Source organism: Pelodiscus sinensis, chromosome 2, assembly GCF_052426305.1.
Source record: "Pelodiscus sinensis isolate ZL-2025 chromosome 2, ASM5242630v1, whole genome shotgun sequence".
NCBI lineage: Eukaryota > Metazoa > Chordata > Testudines > Trionychidae > Pelodiscus > Pelodiscus sinensis.
In genome coordinates, this window is record NC_143053.1 from 34,888,541 (window position 1) to 34,910,985 (window position 22,445).

The 22,445-nt window shown below is 36.8% G+C and overlaps 1 protein-coding gene across 1 annotated transcript in view; it reads right to left on the reverse strand.

The window, feature by feature from the left end:
* RIMS2 (regulating synaptic membrane exocytosis 2) overlaps nt 1–22,445 on the reverse strand; it is a 510,981-nt gene that overhangs the window by 189,445 nt on the left and 299,091 nt on the right. Inside the window, exons 20-21 of the mRNA XM_089776190.1 lie at nt 21,897–22,076; nt 20,670–20,779 (exon numbers count right to left, since the gene is read on the reverse strand). Coding sequence (XP_089632316.1) covers nt 20,670–20,779; nt 21,897–22,076 — 290 coding nt within the window. The remainder of the gene's footprint in view (nt 1–20,669; nt 20,780–21,896; nt 22,077–22,445) is intronic.

Below are 22,445 nucleotides of genomic sequence, written 5' to 3' on the forward strand. Positions count from 1 at the left end.
CAGTTCTCAGGGGTCCCCACTTGCTTGTCTAACTCAATGAGGGACAGCAAAGCAGTCCTGTCATCTGAAAATTTTATTAGCACACTCCCACTTTTTGTGCCAATGTCATTGATGCAAATATTAAAAAAGATTGGTCCCAAGACTGATCCCTGGGAAACTCCACTACTAATTCCCTCTAGCCTAGTAGTTCATTTTCAGTATGCTCCATTGTAATCTCCTCTCTAACTAGTTCCTTCCCACCTTTCAATTCTCATATTAATTCCCATCTTCTCCAATTTAATATTTCCTATGTGGAACTGTATCAAATGCCTTACTGACATGCAGGTAGATTATTTCATTTCCATTGCTGAATAAATCAGTTATCTTTGCAATGAAAAAAACCAGGTTGCTCTGGTGCAATCTACCTTTTTTAAAATTATGTTTATTTTATCGCAATTACCATTTTTCTGTATATTGATATAAAAGACAAATACCAATGGTAGGTAACCTGCAGCCCATCAGAATCTGTGTGTGGCCCACAAGACATTTCGTTTATCTTTGCCCACCTGCGGGGTTGCCAGAGTCCACTGATTTCCATCTGCATAGGATTTTTCCTACTGCTATTACTAAAGTGGCATGCACATACAGCAAGGGCATCTGAAGTGAGGTGCTTACTGATTACATACAACATTGACTGTGAGAGCCTTGCTCTCCTTATACATCCAATCAAAGTGCAGCTAAGATTCAATCACCACACTATGCAAATTCTAGGGGCACACACACAGTTAGCAATACTAGCCTATCCCTGGAGACTGTCTTGGATATGACAATCTTAAGAACCACTGAGATGAAGGAGGGCCACTCATGCATCCCGTTCACTAGCGTAAGTTGCCCATTGCTGCTCTATATCCTCTTTCAAAACATGTACCAAGGTCTTACATACAATGGAGGTCAAACTAATGGCCCTCTCATTCCTGGATCACTTTTTCCCACATTCTGAAAAAGGTACTAAATAAGAAATACTCTACTTCCCAGGATACAACCCCCAAATTTACAGATTAATTAAAAGCCCTTGCTATTGGACTTGCATATGCTCATATGCTAGTTCCTTTATGTGTCTGAAAAAATCTTTGTCTTCATTTTGAATTATATTACTAAACAGATTCTGTAATTCAACTTCTGAAAATTCTGAAAGTATTAATTTCATGAAATAATCATCTCCAGTTCTAACCATGTCTATCCTATTGCCAGTTAGACCATATGCACATCTGCAGTGCCATTTGAACTATCAATGCAGTGCTGGTAAAAAATCTGTGCTGACCTTGAACTAATCATGGAATTAAGAATAAAGTGTCATTCACTCAGACATTATTAGACAGAGTGGTCACTATGGAAGTTCTTCCAGTCACATCACAGCACATTTTTGATGCTATAGACATAACATTTAAGATGTTGTGAAAGCAAAAATTATAACGGAGTTCAAAAAAAAACTAGATATATTCATGGAGGCTAGGTCCATCAATGGCTATTAGCCAGGATGGGCAGAGGTGCAAAAGCATACTCTGAAGTGTGTCTCAGTTTGCTAGAAGCTGGGAATGAATGACAGGGGATGGATCACTTGATGATGACCTGCTCTTTTCATTCCCTTTGGGGCATCTAGCATTAGCCATTGTTGGAAGATATTGAGCTAGATGGATCTTTACTTTGATTCAGTATGACTGCTCTTTTGTTCTTAATGTATGCTATTTTGCTGTAGAAAAAACAAGATAGATAGCAACTTACATATTATCACTAAGAACAATGACTGGTCCTGTGGCACCTTAGAGACTAACAATATATATACATATATTATCATGAGCTTTCGTGGGCACAACCCAATTCTTCAGATGAGTGAAGACGTAGGTTGTGCCCACGAAAGCTCATGAATCTATCTATCTATCTATCTATCTATCTATCTATCTATCTATCTATCTATCTATCTATCTATCTATCTATCTATCTATCGTTAGTTTTTAAGATGCCACAGGATCACTCGTCGTTTTAAGTTACAGACTAACACAGCTACTTCTCTGAGAATATTATCAGTAAGGCTATATCTAAACTAGGAAAACAGATTGTTTTCTGAAGTATATCGGCCAACATGCTTTCATTAACAGTATTTTAACCAGCACTCTGTACCTAATATAAACAGGACAACTCATGTTTAAAAATGTGTTAGCTAGTAATGGTCAACCGCAGAGAGGGAACCTTCTTTCTTAGTGTAGATATCACTTATGTAGCAGATTATGCAGAATGTATAATTCCATCTTCCATAACGGCTGGCATTTCCATGTTAAAGCTATTGCAGTGCATTTATAATCACTTTATGTTTCACGGCCATGTAAGTCTGCAATGATTCTCTAAGATCAGATGTGCAGAGAAGTACATTAATGTTAAATATTTAACCAGACAAACTTAAAAAAAAGCAATTAACTTGGATTGGAGAATGTATTGTTTCCGTTTTCTTTCATTTTAATTTTGTAACTGTGTTGAGTTCAGCCCAAAATCTTCTGAGGCACTGCAATCCACCACACCAAAGGGACTGTCACAATGATGGATCTAGCCAGTGAAAAAATCCCTTTGCTTAGTGGAATTCATAGCAACTCCCATGCCACTAGGCTAGAGGATATGAACATTAAGGGGGCATGGGTAAAGAATCCCAGACAATCAGACACAGGGATGATTTTGGGGGTCTGATGGAAGATGGTGGAAAGCAGATCAACCCAGAAGGCTTCTCTTCTTCATGCCAAAGGCATGATTGCTAGATAGCCACTTCCAGGAGAGGGGAGGACATAGAGATGGTATGCAGTGACCTTTGCTCTCATCTTGACCAACACCAAGTGCAGCTCAGATACACCCCAACATCTAGCCATTAACATCGCATTATGTAGGTATTGCATTTAGGACCAAATCCAGAATCGAGTTCCTATGACAGCTAACTGAATTGAGCATTGAACTGCAGCCTAAAGAAAATATGTGAGGCATCCTTCCCCTAAATCTGGAATGACTACAGAGCTACTAGTCAGTCTTTCTATTCAGCTACTTCAGCCCAATAATGTAGTGATGCACACACACACACTCACATGTCCCCACCCCAAGTGTAGGCATTGAAGGATGCACACAGCAGCAGATTACCTGTTGTCTTCTTTATGTGTACTCAGCTATATTTCTGAATCAGGGTTATGCAGCCCCTGCACATTTTTTCCAGAATCAGACCCACCTCTTATGGAGCACTGTAATATCAGTTCTGCTATCCCATGAGACTCTATAAAGCTGGTTGGTACTGGCATGAGTCCGTTTTAGCTGTTTCTAGTTTGAAAAAAAAAGCTATAAATAGGATCTCATTGAACCACTTCCTGGATTTCTTTGAAGTTGAACAAAAGATGTAAATGAAATTCTAGAATTTTCCAGTGCCCTTTCATCTGTTTAACTATCAACCATACTATCATTAGTCATGCAAAAAATAATGATAAACTGCACTATTTTATTCAGATAACTAGGCAAGGGCTTCTTGACTATTCCCTTTCTCTCTTATCCAATGCGTGCACACAAAGCACAGTCAATATATGACGTAATCAGACCATTTAGTCTCTCCTGTATCAAATGTTTGTTTTATGTTTACAGAAAAATATTAGATCAATGAAAAAACACACAACAGAGCCAAAGTTTTATAGCCCCCAAAAGCAACTCTTGGACTAGGAAGATTTGTAAGCTAGACAAATGCAGGATGCTTACTATTAGACATGTGAGATGCAATCACTGGCTTTTGTACTCACTGGGTTTCCCATGTCTTTACTCAATGTGCCGTTTAGAACACTCTGTTGGCAACATCAAAATAATAAAAATAACAACATGTAGATCCTCTGATTTATGACTTTCTCTCCATGCCCTTGGCCGCTATTTAGCACCCACCAATCTTGCATGTGAGTTGAAATGAGGGAGCAAAACTGCAGTGGTAGTGATGATGCAGCAAAATTGCCAGGCTGCTAAAGCTATTAATTATTCCTATGTAATGTCTCCCCATTCCATTTGCTTTTCAGCAATAGGGTAGAAGCAGTCCCATGGTAAGCTAAAATTATATGCAAATTACCCTGTGCGTCAAATCCTTTCTTGTGCACTTTCCATTTTATCCAAATTTCCAATATTTGAGATTAAATACACTCTCTCTCAATCAGTACTTGACAATTCAATTAAAAATGTCTAAAATGTCAAATTAGATCACCAGAATGTCTTCACTTTTCTAATGATAACAAACGAAATGCATTGGCCTTCCCTTACAGATGAAAAACCTGAGAACTTCTTTCTATTCCTCACACAATAAAACAAATCCCTGCCCCCCAAAAGAATTATAGTATTAATAATGTAAGGAGACAACTGCTATAAAAATTAATCAAGAGTAGTTTTAACTGGTGCCTGGTGAAATACAAAGCAGAACACTGAAATGCTATTAGCACAATCATATAATTTGTCAAAAGCAGAGAAATTACATGTAACATCGAATGTTCATGCATTAATAGAGTACAAAAGAAGAATGATGTGGTTTAGGGATAGATGTATTGAAAAGGCCTGTTCCACATTATACAACTTTTTACTGTATGCTGAAAAGTTCTCTTCGAATGTTAAGAGAACAGAAAAGCCATTCTGGTCAATACATATGTACACTTCAGGCCACATTTTCAGGTGTGCCAGAGTGCCACTTGCACAGCAGCATGGAGAAGGTCAAAGTGGCTTTAGGACACTTATATGCCTCCCTGATATCTGAGGCTGCCAGCACCTATTATACTCCAAGAACAACTCCAATCCCACCTTCTATCTCTACATGTAACTTATGCCATGAAAGCCTGGAAGGAATGGCATAGAATCAGCTGTCTTGGCTTTATGCCAGCTTTGGACTCCCTCAGACCAGAAGGATCTGCAGCGGCCCCATGAAGACAGCTTTCCAGACTCTTTGTACTGCTGGAACATGTGCTAAGCTTTTTCTCGTTGTTATATAAATAATATTTCTGCAGAGTATCTTATAAAAGTCTAATTAGTATAATTACATTAAAATTTAGTAAAATTAACACGATTTCTCTGGGCTGCATCATACACCAAGTTTTATTCAGTCATATTATAAATTCTGATAATAGGATTTTAGAATGAAAATCCTATCACACTTTTAACCAGAGCATTTCACCCAAGCAATACAGTGCAGTCACCCAGCAATGCCCAAATATTTTTGTCTTACAGAGCTCATCAACAGTTCATAATTTGGCTACACGTTTTTATGGATTATTCATTAACTCTTCAATGACTATCCTTGGTAACATAATATACATATATTGCATATATTCATTTTCTATACATTTCATTTTGCTATCAATTTATTACCATGTTCTTTGTTTAGAAATTACAAATCTGACATTATAAAACTTATCATAGCTCATCTATTTAACTATTTTTATCTTAGTAAACTAGATTCCTAGGATTAATTCCAAAATGGCATAGCATGTGTAAAGCTGAAATTTCATACCACATCATGGAATAGGTTTTCTTTCTTATTAAAGACTTATAATAGATACTGTATTATCAATTAATGCCTTTTGCACGAGCTCATTGTTTCAACAAATTGTGACATTGATTGTCAAATCATTTCTCATTAAAAGAGACCAATCCATAAGGTTCAGATATTAACAGCCATTCTTCCTATTATGTAAATAATTCTGTGTTCATTGTAAAATCTTTTCTTGCATAATAGTTAAAACTATCTTTAGTATTATAGAAAATATATCTACAAGACATTCTCTCCCAATTGTTTATCGTTCTAGCTTGAATTTTCTTGATTGAGTCTATACATTCTGCAATCAACTTCTAAATTTCCCCCATGACTCTAGTTGAAATGTACATGAACAACATTTATTAGGGTTTATGAAGAGTTTTAGTGTAAATCCAGTGGGCACTGATAAAACCAGAGACATCTATCTATATTTATATTATCACTATTGCTAGTATTCTAAAACAGTCTGGTTTAACTTTTTCATCCAGTTATATTATCTTTGACAGACTTTAGGTAGTTCAATTATTTATAGTAGTAAATCACTTGGGGCATGTCTACACAGCAGGGCTAAAGCAACTTGAGCTACATCATGTGTGTAGCTAAAGTCAAAATAACTTATTTTGGGTGTGGGTTCTGTCTACACAGTCTGACATAGAGCTCTCTTCTTCTGATTTCCCTTACTCCTCATACAATGATGGTTACAGGAGCCAGAGTAAGAAATCCTCTAGCTCACCATTATTTCAACATTATGTCAAAATAACTGCTTGTAGTGTGTATGTGGACTATGTTATGTTGGAATAATGTCAGTTATTGTGAAATAACACTGCTGTGCAGATGTACCTTTAGTAATTTTGGGGATGGAATGTGAATCCTTATCATAATTGCCAAGGGAGGTGGTGGAATCTCCCTCTCTGGAGATATTTAAGAACAGGTTAGATAGACATCTGTCAGGGATGGTGTAGACAGAGCTTGGTCCTGCCTTGAGGGCGGGGGGCTGGACTCGATGACCTCTCGAGGTCCCTTCCAGTCCTATTATTCTATGATTCTATGATAATACTCTACAAATGAAAAGACTATCCATGTCTTGTTAATTTTTTTTATATAATGTTATATTGGTGGGTTCTTCCCTGGGGGGGGGGGGGGGGGTTGTATAAAGATTCTCCTTTTCCTCAAGAATTTAAAATAATTTAAAAGAAATTACTTGTACTCTAGCAAAATATATTAAACACTGCTTACTTGATATCGCCTCTTCCCAATAAAAAAGTATATTGCTATGGTTAATATAAATATTTATTTGACCAAATATTAAGAAACATTAGATACATTTTATAAAATTATAAATTCAATAGATTTGAAATAGTACTTTAATGGATAAATGGCACATTTAAGTTGTATGACTATATTTAAATAACAAGGAACAAATGTTAGAGAGACAAGGGGGGCAAGGTAGTTTTGTTTATTTGACCAAGAGCTGTTGTATATGAGCAAATGTGTTGTTTTTAAGCCAACACTGAGTTGTTTTCTTCATAGCTGAGTAGGTTATTTAGTTTTTTAAATATCATGACTGTTTTTAAAAGATAGAAGTTTTGCTCCCTCTTCTGGTTACACGTTCATAACACATTAGAAGTAAGTATGATACAGCAGGCCTAATGGCCTGATCCTGTAGACTTTACTCAAATGAGTAATCCTGTTAAAGTAATATGAGTCATTTCTGTAGGTCAGCACTATGGGAGCAGGTCCCAAATCAAAATGATTATTTAATGACATTTTGTTTGGATTATTTTTCTGTAGGATTTTTTGTGGGGTGTGGATGAGAGGCGAGGAGAGAGCAAAAAACCCAACAATCTTCAGAGACTAACGATACAGCTGTAACTTCTACTAAATTCACAGCAAGTCTTGCCTGACTCTAGAGAGAAGGACTGGGCCAACAGTCTCCATCAGAGTGGTCTATAATAACATATATAATAGTTAATAATAGCCAAGGAATCTGGCAAACGTAACAAATTTGGCTATGTCTAGACGCAGAGCTTTTCTGGGATACCAGCGGTATCCCAAAAAAGCTCTCCTGCATTTTTTTTGAAAAACGTATCTGCTTTTCCAAAAAAAAATGTCAAAAAAGCTGATGCATTTTGTCAGCATCCCTGTAAACCTCGTTTTACGAGGAAGAAGGGATGTTCCAAAAGAGGGTTTTTTTTCTGAAATTTGGCCCCATGTAGACTGGCCAAATTTTGGAAAAGCCTCTTTCGGAAGTAAATCAGAAAAATATATGCAATTTGCATACCACAAATTGCATTTCTGTTTCCGATTTATCTTTGTAGTGTACACATAGGCAAAAAAATTTGGAATTCTCTCTTCTGTTCTGCACTAGTTCAGATTTTGGTTGTACATTCATTTTGCATTGAGCTTTTTCACAAATGTCATCGAAAATTCCATGCATGTACTCAAATTAGAATATGCATTAAAGACCCACACTGCAGAAGGCTTGCTACAAATATTGGTGCAAATTATACAAGTTGAACCTCCCTGGTCTGGTACCCTTGGGACCTGACTGGTCCCTGATGAGGGCCTTTGCTGGACCAGGGAACGCCACCCCCCACTCTCCACCACCAGTAACCCCAGCCATGGCCTGGCTGTCAGCCTCCCAGCCTCCCCTCCCCTTGCTGGCTGCTCTACACACAAAGCTTCTGGACCCCCATGGCAGCCCTGCTGCTGGGGCTTAGATTCACCGCCAGGCAGCAGCCCTGTTTGAAATTCAGCCTCGCTGGGCAACCCCACTCCCTTCTGGCCTCACCAGGCAGCACTGCTGAGTGGTAGCAGGGTTGCTGGGCTCTTTGCTGCACTGCTGGGCACTCCTGAGTTCCTAGCCCCACCACAGGCTCCACTGCCTCCTAGTCCCACGGCACAGCTGCACGCGCCACTGGACAGTAGCAGGGCTGCCAGGTCCTGGTTGTGCTGCCAGCTCCCAACTGCACTGCCGGACAACCCTACTGCCTCCTGGTCTTCCTGGATGCTTTCACCGCTGGGCAGTAAGTTTGCTGCTAGGCAGAAGCCCTGCTACTGGGCTCCCTGTCTCCCAGCCCCCAGCAGTGTTGCCACTGAGTTGCAGCCTTGATGCCAGGCTCCTGGTTTTGCTGCCAGAGGACAGCCCCACAAGTGGACTGCAGACCCACTGCAGGGCTCCTAGCCACCAGCCCTCCATGGGACTCTCTGACCCTGAACATCCATAGTCCTTCTGGACCAGGGATGTTGCTGAACCAGAGAGTCCCAGTTAAGATAGGTTCAACCTGTACTTCAAAGAGCCATTGCCTGTACATTAAAAATCTAATATGTAAGTGGAATTGATAAACTGAACAGAAATGTTAGCAGGATCAGATGATATTCACTCAAGAGTTCTAAAGAATTCACCAAAGGTTCTTAAACAAAGTAACCTGTCATGGGATAATGGATTGCAAACTGATTTGAGATAGGAAACAAAGGGTAAATATAAATGGTCAGTTTTCAGAATGGAAAGATATATACAGGGGTGTCCTTCAGGGGTCTGTACTGGGGCCAATCCTAGTCAACATATTAATACATGATCTTGAAAAAGGGGTAAACAGCAAAGTTGCAAAATTTGCAGATGAAACAAAACTACTCAAGATAGCTAAGTCCCAAGCAAACAGTGAAGAGATACAAAAGGATCTTACAAAACTGGCTGACTGGGCTACAAACTGGCAGATGAAATTTAAAGTTGATAAATGCAAAATAATGCACATTAAAAACCATAATCCCAACAATACATTCCAAATGATAGGGTCTAAAGTAGCTGTTAACACTCAAGTCAAAAAAGCAAACAAAAAATCATGAAGAAAGGAATATATATGACGGAAAATATCATATTGCTTCTATCTAAATCCATGGTGTGCCAACATCTTGAATAATGTGTGCAGATGATAGTTCTCAACTCAAAAAAGATATTTTGGCATTGGAAAAGGTTCAGAAAAGGGCAACAAAAATGACTAGGGCATGGAACAGTTTCTGTATAAGAGTTTAATAACACTAGCTTAGAAAAGAGATGACAAAGTGGGGATATGGTTGAGATCTATAAAATCATGAGCGTGCAGATGAAGTGGATAAGGAAGTGTTATGTATTCCTTCTCAAAACACAAGAATTAAAGGTCACCAAATGAAATTAATAGGCAGCAGGTATAAAACAAACAAAAAGAATTATTTGTTCAAACAATGTACAGTCATCCTGTGGAACTGCTTGCCAGAGGATATTGTGCAAACTAGGATTATAATAGGTCTCAAAAAAGAACTAGATAAACTAATGGAGGATAGGTCTATCAATGACTATTAGCCAGGATGAAGAGGAATGGTGTAAGCTAGCCTCTGTTTGCCAGAAATCTCGAAATTAGCAACAGGGAATGGATCGCTTGGAGGGCTTTAAAATAGGTTTGACAGGGCAGGTGACCAAAGCGCACAGGTAAGTGAAAAACATGGAGGCCTGTGAGATGGATCAGAAATGGGAGGGAGCATGGGCTATAATAGCAGAGATAAAGGAGGGACAAGCCAGAACTGGGAGGAGGGGCAAAATCAAATCAGTATCTTAGATGCCTATAGACAAATTCAAGAAGTATGAGAATAAGCAGGAAGAATTTGAAGTCCTCATAAATAAACACAACTATGACAAAGCTGGTGTCTACACTGGTATCACAGAGACTTGGTAGGATTGTACACATGATTGGAATATTGGTATAGAAGGGTAAAAGGAGGATGTGTTACCTTTTATTAAAAATGTATACACTTGGACTGAGGTGGAGATGAGCATAGGAGACAGATTTGTTGAGAGTCTTTGGGTTAAGTAAAAAGAGGTAACAACAAAGGCGATGTCATGCTAGGGAAGTGTTTCTTAAAATGGTTCATGAAACCACTTTGAGAAACCTGCTAACTAGGCACTACTGCGTGTTTATTTACAGACCATTTTGAGAAACACTGTGCTAGGGGTCTACTACAGACCACCTATCAAGGCAGACAAGGTGGATGAGGCTTTTTTTTAAACAACACAATTATCCAAAGCACAGGATTTGGTGGGGATGGGGGACTTTAACTATCTAGACATATCTTGGGAAACTAACACAGCAGGGCACAAATTATCCAATACATTCTTGGACTGTATTGGAGACCATATTTTTTTTATTTCAGAAGGATGAGAAAGCTACGAGGGGGAAAGCTGTTCTAGATTTGATTTAAACAAATAGGGAGCAACTGGTTGAAAGTTATAATGAAATCACAGAATTCATGATCCTAAGGAATGGTAGAAGGGAGAACAGCAAAATGAAAACAGTGGATTTCAGAAAGGCAGATTTTAGTAAACCCAGAGAGCTGGTAGGTAAGGTCCCATGTGAAGTAAGACAAAGAGGAAAAACAACTGAAGACAATTTGCAGTTTTTCAAAGGGACATTATTAAGGCCCCAAAAGCAAACTATACCACTGCACAGGAAAGACAGAAAATATGGAAAGAGATCACCTTGGGTTAACCAGGAGATCATACATGATCTAAAAATCAAAAAGGAGTTGTATAAAAAGTGGAAACTAGGTAAAATTACAAAAGGTGAATATAAGCAAATAACACAAGTATGTAGGAGCAAGATTAGAAAGGCAAAGGCACAAAATGAGCTCAATTCAGTTAGAGACATAAGTAAACATTCTACAAATATATTAGGAGCAAGAGGAAGACCAAGGACAGAATAGGCCCATTGCTCAGTGAAGGGGGAGAAACAATAAAAAGAAACTTGTAAATGGCAGAAGTGCTTAATGACTTCTTTGTTTCCGTTTTCATCAAGAAGATTGATGGTGATGGGATGCCTAACCTAATGAATGCTAGTGGAACTGGAATAGGTTTAGAAGTTAAAATAAAATAAGAACAAGCTGAAAATTAGTTAGAAAAGTTAGATGTCTTCAAGTCACCAAGGCCTAATGAAATACATCCCATAATACTAAAAGAACAGATAGAGGAGTTATCTGAGCCTTTAGCTATTATCTTTGAAAAATCAAGAGAGATACCAGAAGACTGGAAAAGGGCAAATATAGTGCCCATTTATAAAAAGGCAAATAAGAACAACCCAGGAAACTACAGGCCAGTCAGTTTAACTTCTCTGCCAGGAAGGATAATGAAGCAAACAATTAAGGAATTCATCTGGGGTTCCACAGGAGTCAGTTTTGCTTCCCATACAACGTGGGAAGCAACTGTCTAGGAAGGAATACTGCAGAAAGGGATCTAGGGGTCATAGTGGAGCACAAGCTAAATATGAGTCAACGTTGCAACATGGTTGCAAAAAAAAAGCAAACATGATTCTGGGAGCAAGACACACGAAGTCATTCTTCCACTTTACTCTATGCCGATTAGGCCTCAATTGGAATATTGTGTCCAGTTCTGGGCACCACATTTCAAGAAAGATGTGGAGAAATTAGAGAAGGTCCAGAGAATAGCAACAAAAATGATGAAAGGTCTAAAAAACATGATCTATGAGGGAACACAAAAAGAACAAAGCCTGTTTAGTTTAGAAAAGAGAAGACTGAGAGGGGATATGATAGCAGTTTTCAAGGATCTAAAAGGGTGTTACAAAGAAGAGGGAGAAAAATTGTTCTCCTTGGCCTCTGAGGATAAGACAAGAAGCAATGGGCTTAAATTGCAGCAAGAGAGGTTTAGATTAGATATCAGAAAAAACTTCCCAACTGTCAGGGTGGTTAAACACTGGAATAAATTGCCTGGGGGCGAGGGGGATTGTGGAATCTCTATCTCTGGAGATATTTAATATCAGGTTGGATAGACATCTATCAATGATGATCTAGATGGCATTTAGTCCGGCCATGAGGGCAGAGTACTGGACTTGATGACCTCTCGAGGTCCCTTCAAGTTCTAGTAGTCTATGATCAGTGGCGGATATAGGGCAGAGTGAGCGGGGCGGCCGCCCTGGGCCCCGCGCTTCAAGAAGCCCCGCGCATGCACCGTGGCGCCACCACGCATGTGCCGTGGTGCCACCATGCATGCACTGTGTCAAAGGGGGGGCCCCCGCAACATTGTGCTGCTCTGGGCCCCACAAAATCCTCATTTGCCCCTATCTATGATCCTATGATTACCTGTTCTGTTCACTCCTTTTGGGGCACCTAGCACTGGCTACTGCCGGAAGAAGGAATACTGAGCTAGATGAAACTTCAGTGTGGCCCGGTATGGCCATTCCTATGTTCTTATGAATCTGTACACAAGATCTTTTACAAATTCTGAAAATATAACATTGTGATCCACCTACATGTATTTCTTGGCACATTTGAGAAAGTATTCTCTACACAATTGTGTATCTTTATGTCTATGATTAATTTACATAAGTTCATCTAGAACCTGAAAATTATAGAATTTGTTCAAATCTAGTAATTTATCTAGAAGGTAAGACCTGTTTCAGCCTTCTAAGGAGGCTTCCAGGTGCAAAGTTGCCCCTTGTAAACACTGCATTCACAGGGCATGAGTTAGTGACCATGCTGACCCCTTTTGCAGCAGTTTTTATTCCCCACCCCTCACACACTTCCCATCCATAAAGCATTGTTCCCTTCATTCAGCCAACCAGCCAACACCTACCCCTTGCTCCTTGCTTAAAGGTGCAGTAGCCCTTTGATAAAAGAGAGACTTCTTAATGGATGAAGTATGCTGCATTTTTTTATATCTCTAAAAGCTAAATGAATGGCACACGAGATGTCTTCAAATCTAGAATGGTAATTTACAGAAACAAACTAGTGTTTTCTAGTGTAAAAATCTTGTGAAACCTCGTGAGTACTTTGTGTTCCTTTCCTGTTCCAATTATGCTGATAAGTCAACTTATTTGTTTGAATCTTGAGTGCTTTATACTATGTTTATTTTAATGAAACAGAAGTGAATATTTACAAGAAAAATGTATTCCTTTGAGATCCAGATAATTGGGAAGATTGTCTAATGGCATGAACCTATTTCCACCAGGATGCACCAATTAAGAGGATTCTACTGTACTCTGATTAGTAAAATTGTGCCAAATTTGCAAAATAAATAGCCTAATTAGGTAAATGACTGGTAAAACCTGGATGACAATGCAATCTACTCTGTAAATTATTATAAAGTTTATTCAGTCCCTTCCCACTCAGCAGATTGGGAGCTTCTGCATCTGGATTAATGGAAAGCATCAAGATGGAAAAACATGATCCCCTGCTGTAAATAGATAACTACACATGAAAATGGTATAAATTCTATCTTCTATATCATGTCATATATAAAGGTAAAAAATATTTAAACTACTGATTCCATGAAATATTTTAAAATCACACAGATAAAAATAATTTTAAAAAGGTTCAAGAAAGCAAGACAACATAAAAATTAAACATGAAAGGTGTTACTTATTTTAAACTAATATAGCTAAGAAACACAGATACGGGCAGTTAAAAATACAAGTGGTAAATCTCCAGATACACCAAAATCCACTATATTATAAACTTGCCTTTTTTCCCATTAATCGGTGGATTTTGTTGTTTTTCCTCATAATCTTTATGATATTAAAACAGACAACGATGATTAATAATTAACACAAATAACAATAGGAATAACTTATGCATAGCACACAAGAGGAAAGTGCAAACTATGCAAACACAAATACATGCATTATGTTTGAACTATCACAAAACAGTACAATACATACAAAGACACAACAAAAAACAATAATGTAAAATATGCAATTTAATAAAAACAGTGGGTGTCTATTATCACATAGGGACAACTACATTATACTACTAATTGCACTATGAAACTAAATAAATGCTATAGGTCAAAGACTATATCCACAGACTATACTATTTGGGAGTTGAGCTTTAACCAGAAAATTGTAATTGATAGACTGCCTTTGACCTATTTGAGTTGTAATATGTGTATCTATACATTTACATTGCTGAGAGGCAGGGTGCAAAAGTATAGATGGCTGAATAAATCCTTTTGAGCTCTGTGTGTTACTGTAAGTGAAATTTCTTGCAAGCTAGATCAGGGCCATTGTTAGAAATACATAATTAGGAGTTTAAAATAACATAATCTTCTCTACCAGTTTTATACTTTGTAAACACTATCTGTGTCCTAGCTGCACATCTCTATTTTTACAGACAACACAGCAATATGGCAAAGTCTTGACTTTGTTTTTCAAAAGCATTATGACTGTTAGCATGTGTCTGGGTCAGGATTTGTTAATTAACCTGGGCTTATTCTGATGATTGGAGGAAACACAAGAAAAATATTTCAATACTATGCATATAATAATTGGTGAGATTTCTTCTTTGTGGCAGCGTAGAAGATTTTAATAAAAATGGATATCTATTAGCCAGTGGATACGATTATAAAAATTTTTTAGGTTAAACATTTGGTTGAGAAATGCTCTACATGGTCCCTTTAAGCATTTTAAAATCAGTGAATAATCCGTGATGCACTGAATTTGTTTGCTATGGTCTTAAATTAAATGAAATTATTACTGTCTGGTTTTTGCATCTTAATATATTTCCAAGCTACCTAGAGAATTTTGCATATGTGCTCATAGGGAAATATATCTAAAGGGGATATGCAGATGTGGTCAGACAGACCTGCCTCAACCTCTGACCCCTGCTCTCCAATATGCTTGTTTTCTTCATCTCCTTCTGCATTCATATAAGCAAAACAAAACAAAAAAAAGTGAGACAAAAACATGTATTTGTTGTTACAAGCTGATCAAATAAACAACAAATATCAAACAAATAATAGACAATTCCTCACTATTTGGCACAAATAATTTTGTTAAGTCAATCAGAGGTGAAATAAATCCTGTGTATGTGGGTGCACTTAATTCAAGTAGCGCAAAATTCTCTTTTGCTTTTTTATGCATGACTTCCACTTAGTTCAATGAAAGCTTTGTGAAAGGAAAAAGGAAGGATGTGGCCCTTAATTTTCCTGACCTGATGGTTTCTGAATTAATTAGTGATGCATAGGAAAGCAGATAATAATTACTGAAGCAGAGAAAAACAGGCACGGTATAAGCTTTAAAGATCTAAAGCTAAAGCATCCACTCTAGTTTGGTTTTGTTTTTTCTTGCAACAACTCTTGAATCAGTCAACAGCTGTTTTAATTATGTGGACAAATCATTACTACAAATTTGAGAGTTACCTGCATATGCCCACTAAGAGCAATGTAAATAATGCCCCAAACCCAATTCTTTCACTTGCAAAATTATAAAAAAGAGGATGTTAATCAATTTGCAACTAAACAGCAAGTTAGCTGAATTTCAGAAAACCCAGAATTCAATAAAAATATTAGCTCAATTAACTTTTGTTTAGGAACTACAATTAAAATGGAAGTGCTAGGATAAGTACATGTAGATTTTACTGCCATATGAAAAAGTGCAAAAGAGTCATTAATTACATCAGCCGGTATAAGATAAACAATCTATTAAAATATAAATTGTATTTGACCTATTTCATGTACTAATGAGTACTCATAAAAAAGAACCAGAACTCTTCCTATATAACATATCTGTGAACATAGTAGCTATAGTGAAGAGTAAAAAAGCATGCTGAGTTGGACATGTCTTTCTATAAGTCCATTTTTTTGCATTCAATTAATTTGTTTTTTACTCATACATTGCATTTTCTCATTGTTATTTACAGTTTCTCACAGAATTTTCAAATAATTATTTGAATTTTGCTTTCTCATTGAGTATGATGTTCTATTTCTAATTCCTTGTTAATGGTTACACTAGAGAGAAAGACAGACACACAGAAAACCAGAAAGAAATAATTTTCTATGAATCTAAGGAGTGCCATACCATATGCAGAATTCAACCTTAAAAAATGTTTTCAAATGTGAAAATTCCCTTGAAATATTACATACATAAAAAGCACACAAACAAAACAAACAAAGCCACCTTCTAGATCCAGACACTTCAGTGCAGTACAAGACTTGTGTACTGGCTCATCAACACAAAAAGATCATAAATATAGCAGCTAGCCAAAGCAACTATGGTTTCCCAACTAAACTCTTGAAAAGAGAATGGCCCCTTGCCGCCACCAGCAGTCACCATAGTGTAAAGCAAGTTTTCACACTGTTACACACTAAAAGCTGAATACTCAGCTACAGCAAAAGGGGACCTAGACTGAGGAGCTATGCTTTGTTTCCATCTAGAATCATAGCACTTTTACTATTTTCTTCAGACATGTGTAATAAGTACTAAGCCTGAAATGAATATAGATTAGTCACAACATTAAGGATCATCAGATCATGATCTTTTAAAAACCTTTTATCCTTCATGTGCAATAGAGAGATGACATGGACTAACTTCTGTCTGTTTCCCTTTGATACATTTTTAATTATCTCTTTTGTTACATTAACATCTACATTTCAACTCGTCAAAGATAAAAGGTTGGTTTTTAAAATGCAAAAAAGATAAATAATCCAGCATATTCAACATACAGTACTCAATCTTATGCTGTGCAGCCATTTTTTTTTTAAATCATGGGAAAATGTGTCTTCTGTCTATCCACATTTACATCACTCTTATGGTATGTCTACACTGCCACCCTTGTTCAGAGTGGCTAATGTAGTCATTCGAAGTTGCAAGTAAAGCCTGGGATTTAAATATCCCGGGCTTTATTTGCATGTTCCCGGGTGCTGCCATTTTTAAATGCCCGGTAGTTCGAACTACCTGCCCACGGCTACACGCGGCACGGGCTAGGTATTTCGAATTAAAGCTTCTAATTTGGACTACCTTTACTCCTCCTGCAATGAGGAGTAACGGTAGTTCGAATTAGGAGCTTTAATTCAAACTACCTAGCCCGTGCCGCGTGTAGCCGCGGGCAGGTAGTTCGAACTATGGGGCATTTAAAAATGGCGGTGCCTGGGAACATGTAAATAAAGCCCGGGATATTTAAATCCCAGGCTTCATTTGCAACTTTGAATGACTACATTAGCTACCCTAGTTCGAACTAGGGACGCAGTGTAGACATACCCTTACAGACCAGTTCTTACCATGTGTTAGTACAATGCCTAGCACAAGTATCTGAGCTTGCCAGGAATCTTTGCGTACTATCACACAACATATAATGATAAATAATAATCTGCAGAATGCCTGACAACTTTCAGTTTTATTTGCTGTTGCCTTTAGTGCTGCTGGTTTTTTTTTTTTTTTTTTTTTTTGCCTCAGTGTTCTACTAATTTTGTTCATTATTTGTTAATTAAATAAGTTTCCATTTTGGTCAATGTTCTGGGTACCACTAGTTGTCAATTAAGTCAGACTTGTTTTCAATATGAACATTGGAATCTGCATAGTAATCACAATCTCATTCAGTCACTGATGGAGGTTACTTATGACTTGAGTAACTGCATACAAAATGAGTCACAAAATGGAGTTACCTGGCTTCTGATTGGAACATGAGCTATTCTTTCCACACTGAAAAAACCAAAAACCCCAAAAACCCTATGTAGACCATTGAGACAAAGATTCAGTAGATTAAGGGTATGGTTTATAAACTAGGATATAAAAGTAAAATATTTATACTCATTCTACAGAATCTCTAAAACAACATTTATATTTTTTCTTCACAAATTATAGAAAAAATTGTGTAAAAAAGTACACATCTGTATAAAATGTAAAATGCTATAGGTCTAGCCATTGTATAGGTCTAGCCATTGTGGCTTGAATATATGATCATACTTTGTATGTTAAAAACCAATGTCTATGTACTTTACAGTTGCCTGTAATCCAAATGTTCAGAAAAATCTACTTTTTAGACTAATATTCAGTAAAAACAAAATAAGAATTTATGCTTTGAAACCATCAGTGTATTTTCTCATATAATATTAGTACAATCAAGAACTCTAGATTTCTCATAAACATTTATTAAATAAATACATTTAAAATGTATTTATTATGGGGAGGCATAGAAAATGACTGAGTACCCATTGTGGTAGGTCCTATACAAACTCAGAATAATAGCCAATCTTGGCCGCAAAAGTTTACAATCTAAACAGATAACACAAACAAAGAGTAAGGGAAAAGGATAGAATATGCAAACAGTGAAAAATAGCACAGATTCCATGTTAGTATACTATCTCCTGGCATAACCTTACTATATTTAGCTGTAATATATGCATTTTCACAACACAAAAGACACTTCAGAAAAGTGCACATCAGGGTAATGCCCATAGAAAGTTTGATTCCAAAACTGAAATAAACATCATAAACACTAAATAAAAATCTGTTGCGACAGATATGAATAGACCCTCAGTGACATAAAAAAGGACTGCAATTGATATCTTCTGGTTTGTCATGAAGGAAATCGAGTATCAAAGCTGGCATTAATTATATAAAATATTTTTCACTTCCATGTGGGGAGATTAATTTTTAGGAAAATTCTTATTGCTTTTAGTTTTAAGTCTACCTTGGTTCAGGGAATTTTTACTTCTCAGTCCAGTAGATATGACTTAAACTTCAGCAATTGCTTTAGACAACAAAATAATGTTACATGTGTATTTGCAGTGAACACTCTGGCCCCAATCATATACAAATGTATGTGCAGGTTTAACATTAAGCATGCTCAGTAGCCAGTTGAAATTAATGGACTATTGTCGTGCTTCAATTTAAATATATTCCTAAGGTCTTGATATTGCAAGTAGCAATACTTGTGTTTAACTTCACGCACATGAGAAGTCCAAATGATTTCAGTAGGACAACTCATGTAAGTTTGTGTATGATCAGGGCCTAAATATTTTCTATATTTTCTAAGGAATCATATACAACGTCATTCTGTAAGATACTAGCACATATGCCTACACACATGGAGGAGTCTCATTTAATGTAAAGTGACTACTTATGTGCTGAAAGTTAGGCACATGTTTAATTATTTTGCTCAATTGAGGCCACATTTAAGTAATGTTATTTGAAGCAAAATACTACATTTTAGGGGTGATCACCGTAGAATTTATGAACTACAAATGGGGAAAAATACATGAGTGAATAATTATCATAAAAATCCTTCCACTGACCTAACAAAATCTATGCAATCAAGCAACATCAATTGCAGTTGGGTTTATTTTTGCTTATACAGCCTTCCTACAAGACTTTCAAGCAGAAAACAAACCCTCCTTTTTGTACAGACCTTCATAAGGTTCTATCTCCTTGTCTCCATTGTCTAGGGAGAATAAAAATAAAACAAAAAAAGGGAACCAAAGAATAGGGATTAAAAACAACAGTACTTTTACAAAAGGTATAACATACATCTTCAAAAGGAGAAAAAAAAGTGTATGGGCATTTAGACTGATTTTGCAAAGCATGTATGGATATGATCAATGGAAAAGCTGAAAATATATTTGACGCCAATAATGCAGCTTTATGCCTATGATTTTCAAGACTCCTGAAAATGTTTTGTCTACTAAATAAAGCTTTCGTGAGGCTTTTAAAGTAATAGTATTGACTGTATCCATAAAATACGCATCACCAAGAATCTTGCTGGTATTTATTTTTGTTGTTAAAAATGATGACCTTTTTCTTATTCTTAGTATAGTGATCGCTATACTTATGAATGAGTTAATCACCCTTTGTTTTCCCTTTATTATTAGCCTAGGAGTTTGTACTGCTATTCTATCACATACTGATTTTTTACCCTAAAAAGGTTGCTACATTCTCAATTCCCAGTGAAGACAGTGGGCACTCAAAACATTTCAGGATTTGACATTTTATTAAGCATATTCATTACACTAGAATCAATAAAATACTAAGACACTGATATAAGGCCCTTTGCTCCTATTAAAGCAGTGCAAAATGCCCATTAACTTGAGTGGGAACAGGTTTGAGTCAATACCTAGGCCACTTTGGTCTCGTTTATTTGTTTTGATTATACAGATCAGTTTAATACAAGCACCAGTAAATGTTAGATTTTAAAATAAATGGTGGATGGTATAAAACACAAAACTATTGGCAAATACTGGTTCTACACAGCAAGAAGAGTGCGAGGTTCAAATTCCAAAAGAAAGATAGTAAATACTAACCAATCCTTCCTTCCTTTTAACAATCCACAAGCAATTCTGAAGTCACATAAACATAACACTTACTTCTCTCCAGTGTCCCTTTTGGTGGGAGCTGTGGTAATTGTCTGCCCCTTCGTCCTGCTACTGGAGTACTTGATGGACTTGTTTGGACAGACCCAGTTCGAGGATGTGCCCTACAGAACACACACAAAAAAACCCATGCCCATTAAAATCCACATTAATCATTAAATACAAACAGAATTAATAAAATGAGTAAGACATTTTTGGTACAATTAGAACACTTGAGGTACGGTAGTGGCACTGCTGTCCTTTCCATAGGAGAACTAGCTGCCAATTAAACAGAGAAAACTCTGCTTGAAGCAAAAAGCCAAAATAAGACTAAATATTGACATGTAATATGTTTTTGTAGCTGACTCGGCATATTTTCTGTGTGTATGTATGCATGTATGTGCATGTGTACATTGATTAAATACATGCATAGATACAAAACCATGTAGGGGCCACATGCTCAGATTCTTATTCCTTTTTATACTCATTTAAGCTCCTCTGCCTGACAATGAAGTTATGAGGGTTTAACTAAGTGAAAATTAAGTAAAATACTGAAAAATTACATTGGGAATTGTTTCTTGATATAATTAGCTTTTACTATAAAAAGCCAAGAAATATATTTTACAGTCCTAAAATAAGATGATGTTTCATTCGATTTCCCACTCAACCAAATTAGCTCCATGTATAGTTACATTTTCTTTCTTGTAGTTGTACTAAAAGGAGTTTACATAATTATTAAATTTCTGCATCTGTAGTAATGTGATATACTTAAACAGGAACAATACAGACTATGGCACAGTAAAATGTAGTCAGAAAAAACAGTGGTTAATACACAACATTAGAACAATCTAATTAAAGAAACTTTTTTTAAAAAATAGTTTCATTTGATGTTATGATGGTTGTTCCATAAGCGATGTCAGATTAACACAAATAATTTCTCATTCTGTAAAAGAAGAACATGATAGTTATGAGGTGTTTTATGTCGGAAACCACCCAGGATTCCTGATAAATGAGAAATCACAAAACAAATGTAGTTAAATACGTTAGTAAACAAATTACAATGGCAGCCACACCATTATATCCACAATAGAATATAAGTAGTGTGTTGGCACTGACAGGGTTAGTATCTATTGCTACTAGTGATCAGCCAAAGATGGAAGGCAATACCATTAGCTACTGGGAAAATAAAATGTGAGTTGGTGGGGCAAAAGGGAATTAGCTTGATTGACTTGTCTGTTTCACCTCGATAAGGCAGGTGAAGGAGGGGCAGATCTTCCAGTCATTAATGAAGGCATCGACCTCATGAGGTTTGAGTCAGGACGCTCTGTGGATCGGGAGCGGGAGTTGGTCCGCTCTAGCACAGGACGCTGTTCAGTTGATCTGGATCTTTGATATGGCTGTCTAGCTGCTGCTTCACAATTCCTGTAATGTTAGTCAAAAAGCAGCTCAGTTGACCTTTAATTTTTCTGTTAGTTATAAATATACTGCATGGTATTGGTTTGGAGAAAAATCACTGTTATATACATTTTGGTAACTTTTCTGAGTTCGCTTCTTGATAACATACAGTATTTATAGATGTATGCTGTCTCATCCAAAAAGCTTCATAAATGGTCTGACATGTTTTCAGTGTCTCAATAACAACTTTCCATGCCATAATCTGTTTCCTTACAATTTCTCAGTAAAAACATTAATATAGTGTTAACCAACTATACCAATACACCAAGCATTGAAGGAAAAATTTGATTAGAGAATATTAAGCCTTGTTAATATTAATAAGTTGCTGGTTCTGCT